At 40.7% G+C, this 20,721-nt stretch overlaps 1 protein-coding gene across 1 annotated transcript in view; it reads left to right on the top strand.

Annotated features, from left to right (window-relative positions):
* CDH8 (cadherin 8) overlaps positions 1-14,479 on the top strand; it is an 812,369-nt gene extending 797,890 nt beyond the window's left edge. Inside the window, exons 10-11 of the mRNA XM_086947716.1 lie at positions 9,803-10,054; positions 12,478-14,479. Coding sequence (XP_086803842.1) covers positions 9,803-10,054; positions 12,478-12,968 — 743 coding nt within the window. The 3' untranslated portion in view covers positions 12,969-14,479. The remainder of the gene's footprint in view (positions 1-9,802; positions 10,055-12,477) is intronic.
* Positions 14,480-20,721: the final 6,242 nt, after the last annotated feature.

Below are 20,721 nucleotides of genomic sequence, written 5' to 3'. Positions count from 1 at the left end.
GAGAATGACCTTCTGCTGTATCTCGCAGTAGGGATGCAGCAAAGACATAGCAACAATTGATTCTTAGATCTAATATTCCTACCAGGTAAGTAAGATAGAAGTTTCGCTCGTAGATAGAATGGACCCTTGCCAACCAGAGATTTATGAGCTAGACAAAGAAGTTTGAACAAGGACCGTTTTCACATTGTGGGCTCCGAAGGCGAACCAGAAGGAGCTTACAGAACAAACATAAGGCAGTATGTTGAACACCTTGCAGTTTAGAAAGATGCGACTTGTAAGGTGCTACGGGGCATATGTATGAAGCCATTTGCGATTCGCAAACGCCGGAATTGGTATGTACGGGTCACATAGCAAAATAAGGAATCGCAAAAATTGCGTGCAATTCCTTATTTTGCTCAAGCATTTAAGGAATCGCAATTTTGAGATTCCTTAAATGCTATGTAGGGGTGCCTTGCAAATTGCGATTTTGGCCTAAGGAATCGCAAAATACCACCTACTCCAAGTAGATGGTATTTTGCGATTTCCTGTTTAAATGCATTTTTAAAAAAAATAGAAAGTGCCATGTGGCGCACAGACATGTCCTTAGGGCATGTATGTGCGCCACATGTACTTACATGCACATTCCAGGGGTGCAACAGGTGTCCTTTGGACACCCTGGCACCCTTGGAATTGCGATTCTCAAATTGCGATTTTCTCTTAGAAAATCACAATTTGAGAATGTATCCCCATTCATTCCTATGGGCCTCTGGGCCCATAAGAATGAATAGGACACTCATTCGTTAATTGCGATTTGCAATTTGCTAATCGCAAATAAGGAATTTTAGCAATTCGCAAAAAAAGTGCAATTTATTTACCTATATTCCATTTTGCAATTCTCAAATAGCGATTCCTTAAAAATTGCTATTTGAGAACCGTAAAACCAAAATTACAGACATATGCCTCCAGATTTCCATAATCAAGGCAGCGCAGAATCAGTGCTTGAATAAGAGTTCTCCTAGAACTTTGAGGGAACCACTGAAATCCTTTATTGAGCATGCACATAATACCACAACAAGTACCTCAAGTAGATATAATCTGTTCTCTATGGTTCTCGTCAGCCATGATGCAGAGATTTTTACCTGCATTCCTTGAGGGACAGAGCCTAACTCAGTTTTTGCTATAACAGTCATTATGGGGGCTGAAAGGGAACTTCACATTTATTGGACATTGCTTTGGGAATGTTAACCAGAATTTCTGTGGCAAGTCAAATGTAAATCAAGTGTGGTCCATTGCTGCTAAGGACGCCCCAAAAAGGAGGCTGTGCAGAATATATTTCACCTCCTCTTGGAGTACAGTCTATGTAGCACCTTGGGTGTGTTGCAAATGTATTTTTCCACAACTAGGTGATATAGGTGGAAGTTTCTAGTGGGTTAGAATTTAAGGTCTATTCACACTGCAATCCAGGAGCATGAAATCTGAGACAGAAACTTTGATTGTTCCCAATCTGCGTGTATAACAGACTTGGTTTATATTTTTTCTTTGATCAGGCTGTTAGACTGCCCCTGGATATGTCTATTTTCAATAATCAGTTTGCGTGTCTCTTAGCGCACTCAAATACATCTAGAAACAGCAAGCTCAGCTTATCTTGGCGTTTGCAGCATAGCATCCACTCCCTGTATTAGTGGGGGCATAAGGGCCCTCTGCAGCGACTTAGTGTGGGACTGGACACCGTTTGCCCTTTTAGAAGTGTTTCTTCACTTGGGCAGCCAGGAAGGTTTCTCACCACTTATTGTGGAAGCTGTAGAGGAAGTTGTGGTTCCCTGAGTCTGCAGCCTTATCAATGTAGTCAAGGGAAACAAAGCATTATTATTAATAATATGTTTTCATTTTGCAGTTCTATATAGTGCAAACCCAACCCAAATGTATTAGAGCTCTTTACATTAGCACCAGTTGGATTACACAGGGCCACATTCTTTTTTTTTGCCACGAGGAATTAAATAAATGATTTGCACAGAATTATAAGATACTAGCAACCCGCCCCAGCATTGCCTGGGGGCAATGAGGCTTCAGGGCCAACCGCCCGCCCAGGCCCCCGCCCGCACCGACATTGTCCGTGCATGCCCATGCACGGACACGGACCAGGCCCCCCTCCCGCCCCCCTCCTGCCCCGACTTACTCCCGCTCCGACATTCGCCTCCCCCTGCATCACACAGTCTCGCACTGAGAGTTTATGAAAAGCTCGAAAACTTTCCCTTTCCTTACCTGTGCCGCCGCTCCTCACTGCACAGCCGCTCGTCACTGCACTGCCGCTCCTCCTTCGTCGTCATAACGCACGTCGCGTCGAGGTCATCACGCACGTCGCTTCGCGGCCAGCGCTAGGTCCCGGCCGGCGCTACTTTCAGGGCACTACTTTGTTTTCAAACTTAATTTTTTTAATTTACTTTTTTTTTTATTTATATAGCCTATGTCCATCTACACACCCTGACATTTTCATAGATGTATCGGGTGTGTAGATTGGCGCTGTGGTTCCCGAGTTTACCTGGCCAAAAGGTGCAAGTTCTCTCTTTATAATAGTAGTATAGATTGAGCTGATGCTGAGACTCGAACCTAGCTCCCCAGGTCCATCGTCGCCAAAGCCACATCCTCTGAAAAATATATCTTTGATGTTGATGTTTATAATTGTGTCCACACATTTTTAGAAACTCCTATTAACGTTTTAAAAACCAACGCAATTGGCTCGAGAATGTTTTTAACAAGAGGCCACAATATGATGGCTCCTGAGAATGCCTTATCTTATATGGCATATATGGCATACATAGTATTTACGTTAATAGTCCATATGCACAGTAAACAGTATACAACAGAATTGAACGTGGTGACCCATTTCCAATTGCTTTACTTGTGAGGAGAAAGGGGCATTGTAAAACAGCAGTTTTCTCTTCAGAATCCTGTTTTGGTCTGTTCATTTCAAGACCATTATTCTCTGTGAACTACTGTCCCTGCTTTAATTTTGTCCCTTTGTGATGAATCTTTGTATTCATTTTGACATGTTGAGATTACTCATTGCTGGACATCGGGTTTTGACAAATGTTGCTGACTGCACGATTCTTAGGACGCGCCAGCTAGGGTATGTTTTCATTCTCTGTCTCTTTTCGCCAGCTTCTTTTTTTGTCACTATGTCCAGTGGGTCATCAGCATTGATTTATGTGGTAATCTGTTGACTGTCAACGCACGGTAGTTAGCCGAAGATGACTTATGTGAATTTGAGCTTGCTTCTTGAAATCTGCCTTCCTGCTGCATCATTTTGGATGGATTCACCTTGTGCTTCCCAGACAAGTCCACATAAAACACTGGCATTTAAATTTGACCTCAAGCACCAATGACTCGAAAAGAGCACTGTTTCAAAACTAAACTTTCTGTTAGGAAGCTTAAGGTTAGAAAATCACCTAATGAGCATTTAAAATAATATGGATGGAGGATGGAGGAGGTGTTTACCAGGAATACAAACACTCAAAAAAGACATGTGTCTTGAAAATATAGTGCAAGAGAAAGAGGAAGAAAAACATAAAAACTGGGTTTAACAAAGAAAGCCTATCTTTTTCAAGAAAACTTTGAGGCTTCACATCCTGCAGATTGGCCTGGCCTATGTGAGAACAAGATTCAGGTTTTATCCTCCAGCTAAGCTGTTACGCACATCCACCAAGCTTGTGGCATGCGTCCCTAGGTTTCGTAAGCAGAGGTTCGGTGGCAGCTCCCTCTCAAGTATGGGTGCCGTAGTCGGGAACCAACTCCCCATGGAGTTGCATGCTCTGAGTGATCCTAACATTTTTAGATAGAGACTGAAGACCTTGCTTTTTATAAAGCGTTCGCCTTCTCTTCTAATCACTTTAGGGCACCCACCTGGACACTTTCTGGAGTAGATGTGCGCGATACAAGCGCTGTTTAACATAATCTGTGCTTTCTAACATTACATGTTTACAGGTAAGCTCTTCAGAAATGTATCCAAAACCTTTCCCACAAATAATTTGGAAAGACTCTCTGGGGCATATTACCAACAAGTAGCGATATTTATAGCTAAATAGGCTTAGCGACAATTTTTTTATTGCTTCCTATCGCTGGATATGTTTGCGGAGAAAACATGCTATTAGCAACGTTTTCTCCATTGTGCTAAAATATCCAGCGATAGTGGCGAAATGCGTGAATATCGCGGAGAATACAGCGATATTCAAGCATTAGCGATGAAAAGCTCTTAGCTATATTATCCACCTCCCATTGGATAATATGGCTAAGAACTGCTCTGGGCAGTATTTGGAGATATTCGCGCAGGCCCTAAACCGCTCGCTATCGCCTAAAAGCTGTTGCTAACATCAGTTAGCGACAGCTTGCTAATAGGGCGATAGAATTATCGCCGCTTAGCGGGCGAAAACGGCTGCTAAATCGGCGATAATTGCCTATCGCCCCCCCTAGGTAATATGCCCCTCTGTTGGTTGCTCATCAACTTATGGCTATGATTTTGAAAGTGAAGGTAGCGTGGTTAGCTAAGTGTAAGGAAGATTTAAATAAAAGTTCTGGATTTTTAGATAACAGATGCTGCTTATTGGTGGGAATTGTTGCAGGAATCTGCATGGTAGTCCTTTTCTAAATGTATTTTTTGGAAGGTCTGTGATACCCACTGTTAAAAATTGGATTTCTGTTTGACTGAGGTGTGCACCCAGGCCAGAAAGGAACCACTGCTCTAGTCAGGCTAAGCTTGATACACAATAAGATAACCTATGCTTACCCTCTGGTAGCTTGACACAGTCAGGCTTATCTAAAAACGCAATGTGTAAAGTATTTGTGCAACACACACACGCATATACATTCACACATTACACAATATATAAGCCACAAAAAGACCCCACAAAGGGTTATAAACACAGTGATTAGTTATCTGAGCAGAATGAGACCAACCTGACAAAAATACAATCAGTATAAGTCAAGATATGCATTTTTCCAGATTACATCAAAAATAGTGCTTAAAAGTTACTAGCAGTGAAAAGGATACTTGCGGTCACGAGTGACCAGAGCAAATCCAAAGTTCCGGCTGACTGTGATCGACGGTAGGCCAGCTACAGGACCCAGACAGATCCTGCTGAAGAAATACCTTGGTTGGAGCAAGATTCCACGTTGAGAGCCTACTGCGTCATTGTTGAGTCGCGCAAAGGGGGTCCTGCTTCGTCGTAGAGCTCCATTGAAGTGAATTCAATGCATCGTCACTGAGATGTGCAGAGCATCATCGAGCTGCGCAGGCTGGGGATTCACTGTCACTGAACAGTCTCTGTGTAGGTATTGAAGGGCGATGCAGTCGAATTTCTCACACAGTTGAATCAATGTGTCGGTTTTTTATGAAACCAGCTGCAGACCCCACTACTGACACTCAGAGCCTGGAGGGGGCTCCACAGGCAAGGGAAGTACTAACAAAAGTCCTACAGCACCAGCAGGGTTGCACAAAGTGTTTTGTGTACCTGAGACTTCAGAAACCAGGAGGCAAGCCAGCAAGCCCTTGGAGATCACTTGGAGGGAAGACAGAGTCATCCAGCAGAGTCAGGAAGCAGCAGGCAGCAGGGCATCAAGCAGAAAAGCAGTCCTTCTAGAAAAGCAATCTAGTTGAGTCCTTTCAGCAGCACAGCAGTCCTTCTGACCTAGGTTCAGTTCAAGATCCAGATGTGTCTAATTTGAGGGGGTTTGCGACCCAGTACTTATACCCGAAAGTGATGTTGATGTAGGATATGACTTTAAAATAACTCTCTGCCAAGCTATCTGCGGTGGGGTAAACCAGTGCTTTGTGTGTGGACAGGACACTACCCATTGAAGTGTAAGTGTCAGCCCTCCCCATTCTTCCTTGCCTAGGAAGACCCATCATAATGCAGATGAGTGCTCAGAATGTAAATGGGCCTCACCTTCCTGTGTTTGTGGCTGTTTAGAGGTAATGCACAAAGTGTAATTGTCACTCAACTCAGATGTGTATTGGAGGCAGGCTTTTAGGCACAAAGAGCAGAAAGTACAGATAAATGTACACTTTCTAAAAGTGGCTTTTCTAAAACAGTAATGTTTAACCCAATTTCACCAGTAAGGAGGATTTATCATTACCATTCCAAAGATATGAAACATGAAAAAGGTACACCTCTCTGATCAAGAATTACTGCTTAAAAGTGCATTAAGGAAATCACAATGCTAGCCTATGGTAGGGGTAGGCCTCACAGTCGTGAAAATATCAATTTAGGAGTTTGTCACCACCAGGACATGTAGAGATTAAACACACATGTACGACCTTCTACTTACATGTCTCCCTGCCCTTAAAGTTACTTAGGCTTTACCTTAGGGGTGACATATGTAACAAAAGTGAACTTGAGGCTTGGCAAGTAGTTTTGAATGCCACGTCGAAGTGGCAGTAAACTGCACACACAGGCCCTACAGTGGCAGGTCTGAGACAGGTTTGAAAAGCTACTTATGTGGGTGGCACAATCAGTGCTGCAGATCCAGTAGAAGCATTTAACTAACATGTCCTGGGTATATGTAATACTGCTCTATAAGGCACTTACTAGCAAATCAAGTATTCCAATCAGGTATACACCAATGTCACATGTTTAGGGGAGGAGCACATGCACTGTAGCACTAGCTAGCAGTGACAAAGTGGTCAGAGGTTTAAGGCCAACAAAAACAAGGTCAGAAAAAGAGGAGGAAGGAGGCAAAAAGTTTGGGGTGACACTTCAGAGAGGGCCATTTTTCAACACCCACAGTCGAAGATGCACATTCTCCAGCAATCTCAGTTATTACATTTTACATGTGTTCCTTTATCGTTCTACTGAAAGAGTGAACGTTTCAAGAAGCAGACTCAGGTAATGTATTTGTTATGTACGGTTCTCATCAAGAGACTATCAGATTCCAAATCTATTTATTTATTCCTATGAGTTAAAAACAGTTTAAAACAAAAGCTGTTTTTACACTGTTGTTATGCCACAGGGAAGGGTGGACTTCTGCAGGCTTTCAGCACTACTGTTGTCTCTCAGGAGACACACGGATGGAGGCTATATGGCACATGATTGTCACAAACCTTCTTCTTCCTTTCTTTGGGTGGTAGTGATCTTCTGTCAACCACCCTCTCTCCTGTCTGATCAAATCAGTGCTGGCACTGAACGGTTGTCTCACAGAGCCGCTTCTCATCATAGCATAGGCTTGCTTATTGAGAGCGCAATAATGAGTAGGGAGAGGGATATTAGCACAAGCTGTGGTACGTGTGGATGGCAGGGAACCAGGTCATTATTAATATTTGGGCAAGGAAGAGGATTGACATTTTTTGAGCGGTGTGGGTGGGTATTAGTCCACAAGACAATTTTAAATATTATACAGTGGAGGAGAAGAAGATGTTGATGATGTTGTTGTGGGGAGTAGGATCCATAGCATTTCACATATGTGAGAGGGGATTTACTGAGGGCGATGAGGTAGGTGGAAGGACACACAATCGTTTTCAACATTTGGGTTGAGAGGATTATTGCAGAGAGTAGTCAGAGTAAATAAACTTTATAATTTGCATACACCATAAGGTAAGGGAACGGAGACCCTATTGTGGATGGCTTCTTCATGACTCTGCACCGTGTAATGATGATCTGACCAGGGCACGAGGATATGAAGGACATACATAACACAATATGTAACTGTCAATAAAAAGGAGGCTATTTACCTCCTGTACGACACCATAGAAAACTTGAGCTTCACACATGTGGTGTCACTGATGTCTTTCAGAAATATTTTTAGGGAAACATCACCAGAATTGCTCCTAAAATGTTGTTTATTTGTATATTTGGAACAGATTAGTGAGGGAATGAGCAATCACATTTGAACTCAGCTACTCTTAGCCCCCTTTCAGTGACAGTATCACCTCAAATATGTTACCTTTAATCTTGAACATTCCAGTAAAACGCATAGACACACGTATGCCTGTTGTCTATGTACATACATACATAAGTACATAAAATATGACAAGTACAGATAAAACCTGATTACATTTGCTCTCAGCACAAGTAAAGAGTTGTGATGAAACATTTTCTGCGAGTATGCATATGAGATTTTGGGATGTCAAATTATTGAGTCAATGCAGGTAATGTATTATCAATTATGTCTTCACAAACCTTTGGTATCTTGGCCTCAGCAACCTTCAGTTGAAGTTTATGCATATGTTGCAATTAAGACATCTTGTGTAAGCCCTCAAATTTCCCAAACAAGTGAAGTAAAAATGTAAGAAGGTTGGAAGGAAAAAAAAGGCACAAATGAAGAAAAATAGTTATGGGCTTCTAAAGGTACAAGAAGGGATATGTTTCACAGTCTAAAAAACATAATGGAGAAAAGTGTTGCCTTAAGACTGAGCTGCAATCCAACGATAACATAAAATATTACTAAAAGAAATCAATGGTAACAGGTGTTATATCACTGTCAAATTAAACATTGAAAATAATCTATATATTTCTAATTGATCTACATAGTACTGCCTGTGGAATTGGCACCACATAGCTAATTTAGAGTGCACATATTTAGTGACAAATTCCATAGAAAATTTCTTCCTTTCCATTAAGGAGTAGATTCATCAAGAATTTATACTGGAAAGTGATGCAAACCTGCGGTATACAGTCTACCATGCAAAACGTTTGTTTTGCCGGAAAGTAGCCCTAAAAGTAATGCAAATAATGCTTTGTGCTGGTTTGCGTTACTTGGCATCAAAGGGCACTCCATGGGTGGGACGTGGTATTTCCCACGCTATGATCCGTGTTTTTTGACTCAAAGCTATACCAACTAAAATTGTTAGCTTGGGCTTTGCACAAAAATTAACCCGTCCTTCAGGTAGGCACTAATACGCAGGAAATGCTTTATTTTCCTAACTTTTCTTACATTCCATGTGTGCTACCTTACAAAAACACTTCCTCTGTATGAAAAGTTTTATATTTACTCTATGCATAGTATTTTGTACTGGAAAGGTACCCTTTCAGTTCAAAGCCTAGTCTATCATTACAAATACCACTTTTCACTATAGTGCAAGGTGTGTGTTTGTGGTGTGTGTTTGTACGCAACAGCTTGGGAAGATAGCAGCAGTACCATATCTTAGTAGATATGGCTCTGCAATGCTCTCTCCCACTAAAACAACACATCACAGCAACTTTGGTTGCTGCACTCAGTAGAATTGCTTTTAACCTGTTTGTTGCGTGAGTCGGCCTCCGTAGTGCTGCGCACGTCTGCAGGCCGACGCAGCCCCGCCAGCGCATGGAATCGTCCGTACCACAGCAGATACTACGCCGCGCTTGATGGGGTTAATAAATCTGCCACTAAGAATCTATATGTGCATAAAAAAACGCAATACATACTAAGGGTCTGACTACAAGTAAAGGTGCTATTTATTCCACCTGGTAAATACTGATACCCTGGGGTTTCATATATAATTGGGAGTAATAAATAGCACCGATTACAAGCTATTGCTGAATACAATGCAGATTTTGGGGTTTAAAATACCATAATCAGCATGCTTCGGTAAATACAGTACACATTTCCCCTGTTATATTCTGGCAGATTTGACCAGACAAAATAATAATGCATGTTGGTTTATTTAATGCATTCAATAACTATCAGATGGGTTAAATAAAACCAAAGTCATAATTCCGTCCCATGGGTAAACCAGAGAATACGCACTGGACTGAATTAACCGCCCAACTTGTATTCCGGGCCTAAGAAATGGATTGTGTCAGATAAACAACTTTGCCTTCTTTAAGCTAATGTATTTACTTGCTCTTTCTTCCAGATAACTCGCTCAGCATAATGGCACGGCATAGTGGATTCAACCGACTGAAGCAAGAAGTATATTTGCTGCCAATCATAATAAGTGACAGCGGCAATCCGCAAATGAGCAGCACCAGCACCCTCACCATACGCGTTTGTGGCTGTAGCAGTGATGGGGTTGTGCAGTCTTGTAACGTTGAGGCTTATGTACTTCCGATTGGACTCAGTATGGGCGCCTTAATAGCTATATTAGCTTGCATCATATTGTTGTTAGGTAAGTCATTTATTTACAAATTTGCCTTCAATAGGTTTCATTTTATGGGGAGGGACAGTTTGTCAGACAGTTCACCAGAGAAGTCTATGGTAAAGAAAAAAATATTTGGGGTAATTCACAGATCAATTCACAGCCTTAGAACTACGTTTATGGCCAAAGTGGCATCATTTGTACCTGAAAGCTAACCATAAAACTGCACCTACGATTGGGGTGTAGATGTTTGTAGTAGTGCATAAATGTAGCCCACATCTGCATTGTCTTATATAGTAGTAAATCCCATGCAATTAGTGGGGAATGGGTGACTCAAGGTGCAATTTGCCTTTTAAAGTTTGAAGGAACACAACATTTTGGGACTGTGGACATTCACAAATTCCTCTCTGATCTCTTAGCACCCTAGATACAGTCGAGATCTGCTCCAGCAAAGTGCTGGGGTAACTGCACTCCAACGGGGGTGCGGGGGGGCTCGGGGGGGGGATGGGCTTGGGGATGTAGTGGAATGGAACGCGCTCAGATGTTGTGCGAGTGTTTTCCCTATGGAAAAAATTGCCATTTCCACATTAAGCTGCCTTCTCAAGATGCATACATTGGGGAGGGAATTATTACCTAAAACCCTGACATCTCAGTAGTTTTGCACCGCTTTACAGGTATAGTACTGTTAAATGTTTTGAACTGAGTAAAATCGCAAATCTGCACTGGTGAGAAATAGTACTTCTACAAGTGCAGTTTTAGGTTCAATTTGTGAAAAAAACGTTATTTTTATATCCGAATAGGTAAGGTGCAAGATATATATATTTAGAGTAAAAAATATCACATTTGGAACACATTTTATCATTTTAAGACAGTTCTGAACAACAACAAAGGGAAGTCGTTTTATCAATGTGTGTGTTACCACATTCCGAGACACTGTCAATGGTCATGTGCAAACTATGAACACACATTTCGACATCACAAACAATACATGTTGTTTTGCACTTTAACATAACAACTGAAAAGTAAAGTGGGCATTGTTTTGAATAGAAGCAGAGAAAGGAAAAATGTCATTTCGTTTCATTTATTGCTAAAATACCTTCTTGTGTTGCTATAGAAGAGGCAACTGCCTTGCATTAACACATTTAAAGAGAGTGGAAGAGCAATAGAACTTGACAAGAATGTAAAAGGAAAAGGGGACCTCTGATGTTTAGTGCTTTCTAAGTGAACAGCAGGAACCTGAAGTCAATCTAGTCGTTTACCAAGAAACAGTGGGAGGGATAACATCCTGTTGAGAGAAACAGAAATGAGTCAGGCCTTGACAGCTGTGTTCGGAGTTAATTGGAGACAATGACTCTGAGAAATAAAGCTAATATGTTCTGGGTAGTGCAGTCACTATCATACCCTGCCTCAAGAACCCGAATATAATTACAAAAACAAAATCGCTAAACAGAATAATACATCTACACCCACTTTTTCGGGTATATATAGAAATGATAGAAATGCTCCCACAGATGGGGCCTAAGTAAAATTCAGACTTTTTGCCACCTGTCTGTGCTTTTGCGATGCAAACTATGTGCATTGCAAATCTCCAGTAACAGGGAGTCACAAAATGACTGTAGGCTGTTTGAGATCCCCCTGTGATTGGCTACAAACACAGGATTGGTTGTCTGCAAGGGAACTAGGCTACCATTTCTGCTTTTGCATCCCCAAATAAGAAACCTATACATTTTTATTTTAAAGCAATCTGTGGGTTTTTTTAAGTAATTGATCTGAGGGCAGCTTCCCCATTGCAAATGGGTTGGCACTCAGTTTGATTAGTTAATGGTGTAAAACTGCAGTTACAGTCACAAGCCATTCATACATCTCATAACATTTCAACCCTATCATGCTCCCTCCTAATTGTGATTCAGAATCACTCAATCAGTAAGAAATAGTTTTCAAATCACAACATGGGCTCTAAGGCATAGTAAGACAGTATTTTGCAGTCGCAAAAAAATGCATTTTGTTAAAGGCAGGGTTTGCAACCACCAAAAGGTTTTGTGCATCTTTTCCATAATTTTAATTTCTTGCTTTCCTATTATTTAGCCAAACAAATAAGGAGTCAATTTTCACTGGAACACAATCCTCAAGAATTTTCTTAAACATAAGCTTCATTTTAATATTGTTGGATGTATTGATATAGTACAGACATAGCCGTAAAGCACATATTAGTTCTATAGATAATGTAAGCTATACATGCCTAGATATGGGCTGTATAGCAGAATTTGTATAGCGCTTCCTATCCTGACAAGGCTAAGAATTGCTATGAGAGTGTGTTTCAGCAAGATAGTTGCTTGGTGGTGTGGGCAATTCTGTATATTATAATGTATAACTTGATTTGAAGCAGTCCATACAAATGCTGAGATACATTTTTTTAGCTTCTTAGTAACTGAGCAATTGTTTTTTTCTTCCAGTTATTGTGGTGCTATTTGTAACACTAAGAAGACATAAAAATGAGCCACTTATCATCAAGGATGATGAGGATGTGCGGGAAAACATAATTCGTTATGATGACGAGGGAGGAGGAGAAGAAGACACGGAAGCTTTTGATATTGCAACGTTACAAAATCCAGATGGCATTAATGGCTTTCTGCCAAGAAAGGACATCAAACCAGATCTCCAGTTTATGCCCAGACAGGGCCACTCTGCTCCCAATGGTGTTGATGTTGATGAATTTATTAATGTCCGGCTACATGAGGCGGACAATGATCCCACTGCGCCTCCGTACGACTCTATTCAGATATATGGCTATGAAGGAAGAGGTTCAGTGGCTGGTTCACTTAGCTCCTTGGAGTCTTCCACATCAGACTCAGATCAAAATTATGACTACCTAAGTGAATGGGGTCCTCGCTTCAAAAGACTTGGTGAGCTTTACTCAGTTGGCGAGAGTGATAAAGAAACTTGACAGTGGATGACAAACTTTTTACATTTTGACTTACCTACGTAACATTCTGGGTCACTATTGTTAGGTTTGGCTCATGTGGCCATTTGTTTTAGCGGCAAATTTAGCACTCGTCATCAAGAAATCAACTACATTGTAAAGTTGAACCAAAAAAGTATATGTTAGGAGGTAAGTCTTGTGGAGTGTGAAGTAAAGTTTGTGGAGTGTCTAGAAGTCTTTGGGTATTCAGTATTCACTATGACCAAGAAGAAGATGCCATTTTGGAAGCTGCGCAAAGAGAATTGGGAAAACCGATATTCTAGAAAATGGTCCTCAGTGGATTTCCTCCTGAACTGTTTCTTGTCATGACGTTTGGTTTAATGTATTGCCAGCCAAGAACCCACCACCACATGATTTTAAAGCAATAGTGGTCTTCTTTACAAGGATTGACTTAAATAGTAATGTACAGCGCTACTGGTGTCTACTGTTCAGTGACCATACATTGTAAATACCGAAATTTGCGGCCACATTTCCACAAACTGAAATTTCATCCTTTAATGTTGTTGAGCCTTAAAATGTTCACATGCGCTATCTCCATTTCAGTAGCAAAATTGTGATTCTTACTAACGTGCGCCATCTTCTGCGACAACGACAAGTCTCAGACAGTAAAAAGCCTATTTTCTAGTAGAAAAAAACATGCTATCGTTCCTCAGTTCATCTTCTGAAACAGCACTTTGAAGGGAATACGGAGAAAAAACGGTGGATTTATTGCTGTATGTTTATTTATTTTTCCATCTTTAAAAAAATAGTCTATTGGTTTAATTTATTGACGTTGATAATCATAATTTGACAGATTTTATGAAAGTTAAAAAACATTAAGTAATAAACCTTTTAGATTTATTTTTTCTACATATATGATAAATATTTAATACATATACATGTTTAAATGAAAATGATTACCATTGCAGATGATGTAATAATTAATGTTTTTCTTATTTTATTCAATTTATATATCGATTGTCAAACAGTTGATTTTAAAACGAAAGCTAGTTTGATGGGAACCTTTTCCAGAAAGACATGCCCTTTTTATATAAATATTTAAGTCATTATCGACAAGAAAATATCTGATGTTTTAATACAAGCACAAGTAGCTGGAAGCAAACAGGTTCATGTGAATATTTAAACTTTAGACTTTTAGAAGAGAAAACATTACAAGGAAAAGTAAAAGTTACATGCATAGTCTTTGTCTATTTTAATGCAGCAACCAGGATGTACATAATTCCACTGCCTATGTTACTAGCATTTTCATGATATAATGTTCATGTTTACACATAGGGATTCTTGCACTCCAGAACAGCTCGAGAACCTTCAATCATGTCCAATTTGTAATAATTCCCTGCCATTTAGAAATAGGTATTGTATAATAAAACCAAGCATTACATGCAGATCATATTAATTTTCTACTTTGCTCTGATGCTATATTATTGTTTGTTTAATAATTACATGTATTGTATTCAGAGAAACTCCTGTATTGTTTACTACTTTGTGAAATATATTTTTATAAATATGCTCGTGTGCTGCCTATTTCATGAGTCATGCATGGTGTTTGGAAAAGGGTGAAATTAGTTGCAGGATCAGTGATTGCTGGTGTTTCCATGGAGTTTATAGAAATTATATTTTACATTAGAAACAGACTATAAACTTGAATTCCTGCCAGATGATTTTATGAATGTTAGTGATAATGAGCGGGTCTGATGGGGTATGGTTCACTACTCCCATAATGCTTGTCTGACAAGAACCTGATCTCACCATTCAGAGCAAAGTAATCCAAAACAGGAGGTTTTTAATTATTGTTCCAAAATATGTATTCTTCTAAGTGGCTGTAAGATGGAGTGATGGGTTTAATGCAAACCATAGGGCCCCCATACAAATTAGGATGATCATGGCCCTGGGCCTCCCATATCTCATAGAAATGCACTGGCCTTGGGGTAAATTGGGATCCCCTGAAAGATTGCGTGGCCCCTGTGGGGGCATGCGTTAAACCCCTGATCAGGCAGGACAGTGTTAGAAAGTGTTGCAAGGCCCACATTCCTATGCGTGGTTACCACATTGCTTCAGGGGTGTAACACAGCCCCCCTGCAGCCTGTGCAGCAAAGAGGGCCCCTAGCACTTCGGGGGCCCCTAACTCATTTGGGGGCATTCCGGCAAAGGCCAATGAATATATGTGAGATATGGGAAACTCAGGGGCCCTTTCACCTTCTGAAGGGGGGGGGCTTCATTTTTCTTTATGCCACTGTAGGGCTTCAATACAATACAGCCAACATATTTTGAAGGAATACAGAGAAAGAAGGCGCGTGTTTGATAAAATACACACAATTGAAAGCTGTGTCCCTGATGTGCATCTAAAAATGCATATAATACAGACCACCTGTGTTGTTTAGCTTTGGCACACACCGGATAAGACTTTCCCAATGTCTTTGGTTTGTGATGGTAGTAAAGTCCATCTACTTATGGTGCACATTCTAGGGTATTGCACTTCAGCAATTGCATGATAAACAAAACCATGCATCACATTTACAAAATCACAAAGGAGCGGAATAGCAAGATTTGCCATGCTGAATTGCTCTAGAGGATGAGCAGCACTGAGACATATTTACTAAATATTGCCTACTGCTGCTTCTTCGTTTGTGCTTAGACACAACAGACTGCTTAGTGCCATGCAAGCACCTTTTCACCATAGTACAAGGATGTGTGTATGCTAACTGGCATGGGGTTTGCACTGTAAGGATACAGTTTCAATACAAACTCCTAAGATAGGACAGTATTTTTAACATCTCACACATTGCATGTGAGCTGTACAGGGCAGAACACATGCAATGAGTGAACTTTCTGGAGAAAATACATTTTTTTTACAACTTTGCCTCTGCCTTTGAATGAAAACCATAAGTGGTGGCATTGGGAACTCAAAACAACACCCACTGGATACCCCTTTTACTCAAAGTAGCAGAAAACGCTCTTTGTGGACCCCACAACGCTAAGGATGCCTGGCCTCCACCTTGGTGGTGCCCAGGAGTGGACGCCTCACATGGAAAGCCAGGATGGGTTCCACAGCGGTATTCGTACAAGCGCCTTGAGACCCTTGCGGGTGAGTGGTGCGCTATACAAGTATCAATTTGCAATTTTTTGTGTTACATTAAAGGCAATTTTCCAGTGCAAACACATTTTTGCACTAGAAAGTAAATACATTGTAGTTTTAATATAAGGGTAGGGCAATAAATATATCCTGGGAAAACAGTTTTGCTTTACACATTGCAGTTACATCTCAAAACATAGCACACTATTCAGTGTATGTAGGATGTCAACCAGGTGTAATACACAATGATGGTGCGCATGTCAGAATGTTCTGCTTAACCCCTGACCTTTGTATAAATGGGGCCCCTGAAGGTTTGGGGACCTCCTGGAGGTTTGCGGGACCCCTGCGCCACAGGGGCTGCAGGGGCCTTTGCTATGTGCCTGATGTCAACCCCACTGCATCATAATAAGAGAAGGCGGAAATAAACAAACATCTTTCTGAACAGGTCTCCGCTATTGAAGTCAACTACCGGTGTTGGGGACATTTGAAACTGATTAAGAATGAAAGCTCTTTTTAAACTAAACTCCCACGAAGGAGATTTTGGGTGGGATTTCATAAGGCAACTACATGCTGCATGATAGTGTGCAATTTCATATACATTTGCTAAAAATGTAGTCGTTTTGAATTGGCACAGATGAAACATTTCAATTCTTGCTCTGCAAGGTGTGCTTTCCCCAGATGTAGACGTCCACCTGCCCAAAGAAAATAAAAAAAAAACAGTTGCAAAGCAGTACATTGTTCAGTGTAATTTTCCTGGAAGGTCTCCAAGTAACCAAGATTTATTTCAGGCATTTAAAAAATCCAGTTTTGCAGTGTCATATGTTCGTTGGGGCATATTATCAAGGACCAGTGTTAAAATTATCGCCGTTTTATCGGCAGGAAACTGCCGATAAAACGGCGATAATGGGCTTGATAATACGCCCTTGTTAATTCCCATAGAACCCCATGTTCTGATGTTAACATGGGCTTCTATGGAAATTAACAAGGGCGTATTATCCACCCTCCACCACAATGTCCGAGGTGCCATGAAGTGTTGGCGGATGACATCCATATGTTTGTTGAATGTAAAGAGCTGGACAAATACTGGAAAGAGATAGGCCAGGTACTGTCAGGTCTTTTTAGCACTGTGAATAATGTAAACTCCTCTCTGATCATTTTTGGGGCTGATGGGGTGTCTTATCAGACAGTTACTTTGAAAGAGAGAGGGCTCCTTCTCTACTTGATCTTATTAGCAAGGAGGGAAATTTGTAGCGAGGACTGGCTAAATGCAACATTCAATATGGCCCGGTTGGAATACGAAAGGGCAGAGGAGAAGTCATCCAACATCCGGCACCCTCTAATGAGGTGGGGTAGGAACCTAAGATTGATCCGGACACTCCAATGATTACACCATGCCCCCGGTACTAAAGGGGAGGAGGTCTGGTGACCCAAGTTACAGTGTGGTCAGCCTGGTGGCCCACAGAGAGATAGTAAGGCTGTAAATGTTAAACAAAGACTTGACACGGTGAGATGAGGAGAAAAAAAAAGGGGCGTATTATCAAGCCCATTATCGCAGTTTTATCAGGAGTTTCCTGCCGATAAAACAGCGGTAAATTTAAACCGGTCCTTGATAATATGCCCCCTGTCTTTTCGAAATTTGCCCAGCATATTCCTTCACTGCCCACCAAGTACATACTCAGTTAAATATCATGACTGCAAATACATTTGGAAGAGGCGTGGTAAAATTATAACCCTTATGCTAGGCAGCAGAGCTGGACACATCTTACAATCTTTGACAATGTTACTGCTGTTGCTTAATTACAAAGAACTTAATCAGATTGCAGACCACTTACACCAGCCTTACATGCTTAGGCTTCTGGCAAAAGTGGTGATAACAGCATAAACAGACACATCAGTGTAAATTATGGAATGATCACTAGATTTGTTTTCACAGCCTGCTTTAAAAATAGTAAACACATGAAGAAGATTTCTCTCCTTAAAGACAAAGTCACATTAACCAAGAGAGCGCATGCTTGAATGATTATTAGTAGATGCAAATGTTAAAACCACAATATTATATTTGGATGAAACTTACACTCTTTATGTAAAGTTAAGGTACTTGAGATATAGATTCAGTGTCTCATTATTAAGATGAAACTTGCCACCGTAGGAGAAGACAAAGGGTTTGGCTGAGTGGAATGCTGTCTATGGGGCATGTATGAGAAAGTGGCAGCCCGTATTTACAATAATACGGTGCACCTCGGCGTTTCTCCCTGCACTTGCACTTAATTCAGCTGCCTAGTGCCAACGCAGGCACTCTTGCACTATGGTTGAGGGAATGTTTGTTTATGCGTCCCTTCCTGCACATAAACAATCCAGAATGGCAATTTGTAATTTCTATGTGTGCTGCTTTGTGCACCACCTATAGGAGTTGCTAATCGTCATTTTTTAAAATCATTGTTTATGTGTAGAAAGGGACACCTACCTGCACATAAACAATCATTCATAGCAATTTGCTGTTTCTACGTGTGCTGCACATTGCAGCACACATATAAACAGCAACAACGAGGGGAAATAAAGCATTTCTCCTAGTTGCGCCACGTTAAGACCAGGTTTTTCCTGGTCTTAGTTATGGCGCTGCCTCCTATTTACGCCACCCTTGTAAATAGGGGACAGCGTAAAAAATCAATGAGTGTTGTGGTGGAATTCCCATCTCAAAACTTATTGCCCACCTTTTCACGCTAAGTGTAGCGTGAAAGGGGACCTTATTTACAATGTGGCATTAAGCCACGTTATGTGCTTTAATGCCACCTTGTAAATAAGGTGAAGGGTTTATCTCCACAGGAACGATAATGTGGCGATAGGGGCTTGTAAATCCACCCCTACATTTCTGCAGGCAAGCTGTGATCGCTTGCTTCAAGTCAGAGGATACTATGCTTAGCTGCAGACTTGTGAAGTTTTGAACATCTGCTGACTCAAAAATAAAAATCAGGGACAGGCAGAATAAAACCCTTGAGGCTAGCAATGCTCCAGCCCTCACCCAAATGTCCATTACATTTCAATCCTGCTAATGGATACGTTTTAGCAGATTGGCGTTTGCACTTTAATATCTATATATGATGTAATTTTAGACGTTTTTCACATAACAAGCATTTTGAGGGTTTTCATTAGCAATTACATATAGTTCCTTTTTACATTATGAAGACATAGAACTGGATGAATGCTGTCTTTGCAATGTTGGTTTTATTATTCATTGTGAAGCTATTTGTTCTGGTTTTAATTAACTAAACAATAAATTCCAGGACTGCAGGAACTGAGGTACTAGCCTATACATTTGTTTCAACCTATACTATGGAATGCCTCCACCTTTCACAATATCCTACCTCGTCCTTTTGACATATTTAGAAACTGCAAACCAAGCAGTAATATCCTCCATTGTGGACTATGCAATGTAGTTCATGCAGCACTCTCTAAAAAACGTATTGCCTATTAGCAATTGATACAAATTGTTGGACACAACTTATGTTCACCTGGACTGCTATATCTTACATAATCTGACTGAATTGCACTGGCTTCTTTGGATTCTCTCTGCTATCACACCAGGAAATCTCTTTTGTGATCTCGTTTCCCAAAAAGGCTTTCAAATCCAACCCTCCTAAATGCATCTCTTCACGTACTTCAACTCCCTACTAAAAGGAAAGCCCGACCAGGGGTTCAAATCTCTCTCCTTTGTAGTAATAAGCTCAGAAATAAACTGCCCTTCTCTCTCTTCAGTGTTTTCCCATCCTTTTCAACTTCTTCAAAAAATTATACATTTACAGTTGACTCACCATGCCAATTGTGATCTGTTTTTAACTTTAAGTTTCACCTAGTGCCTGGAAATCCTTCACAAATACTTTTCTGATCATCATCATCCATGAGTGTCTTGAAATAATTGCCCTAGTATTATGCCCTCTCAGATCCCCTGAAGAATAATCAAATATAAGACAACTGGCATCAGCACATCATTTATTTTGCGCTTTATATACATTTTATAAATTCAAAAAAATTGTTTATATGATAAACTTGCCACTTACTGAAAATAAAGAAATTTAGCTACAAATACTCCATTTTGGATAACACGTATCAAGAATGGTCACATTACGTGGCGGAGTACATCATTTTGCAGGCCCATCGCTATGCAGCACATAAGTGTGTCAATGGTGCCTTGAGTATGTTAAGGCATGGAGACAGTCATACCTAGACCACCAGTATGCCACAAATAGCCAGGACTTTTCCAAGAACATCCACAGTTTGTCCAAGAGTGGAACCATTATGTCTTGGAAAAGCATAATGTTGTGCTAAATGCTCAGAGTATGTCATGGATGAGCACCACTATGCCAGTGATAGGCAGAAGGTTGTTGGGAATGTGCAAAAAAAGTCAAGAATTGACCACAATTATACCAGATAAAGCCTACATTTTTTAGTAATACTAGCAAAAATATTAAAGATTGTCCGAGGTCCAGGACTCTTTGGAGAGCTGCTCCAATCCAGTCATTATGGTTGGGCAACTGCATGTCTGCGATGGTGAGAGATGAGTATGTTGAAATGGACGGGTGCATGGTCAGACCAGGTGATGGGTGTGAGCTTGTCCACTGTTATTTAGCTAAAGCTGGTGAAGATGGG

The sequence above is a fragment of the Lissotriton vulgaris genome, chromosome 12, assembly GCF_964263255.1.
Source record: "Lissotriton vulgaris chromosome 12, aLisVul1.2, whole genome shotgun sequence".
NCBI lineage: Eukaryota > Metazoa > Chordata > Amphibia > Caudata > Salamandridae > Lissotriton > Lissotriton vulgaris.
This window is presented reverse-complemented; position numbering and strand designations above follow the sequence as displayed.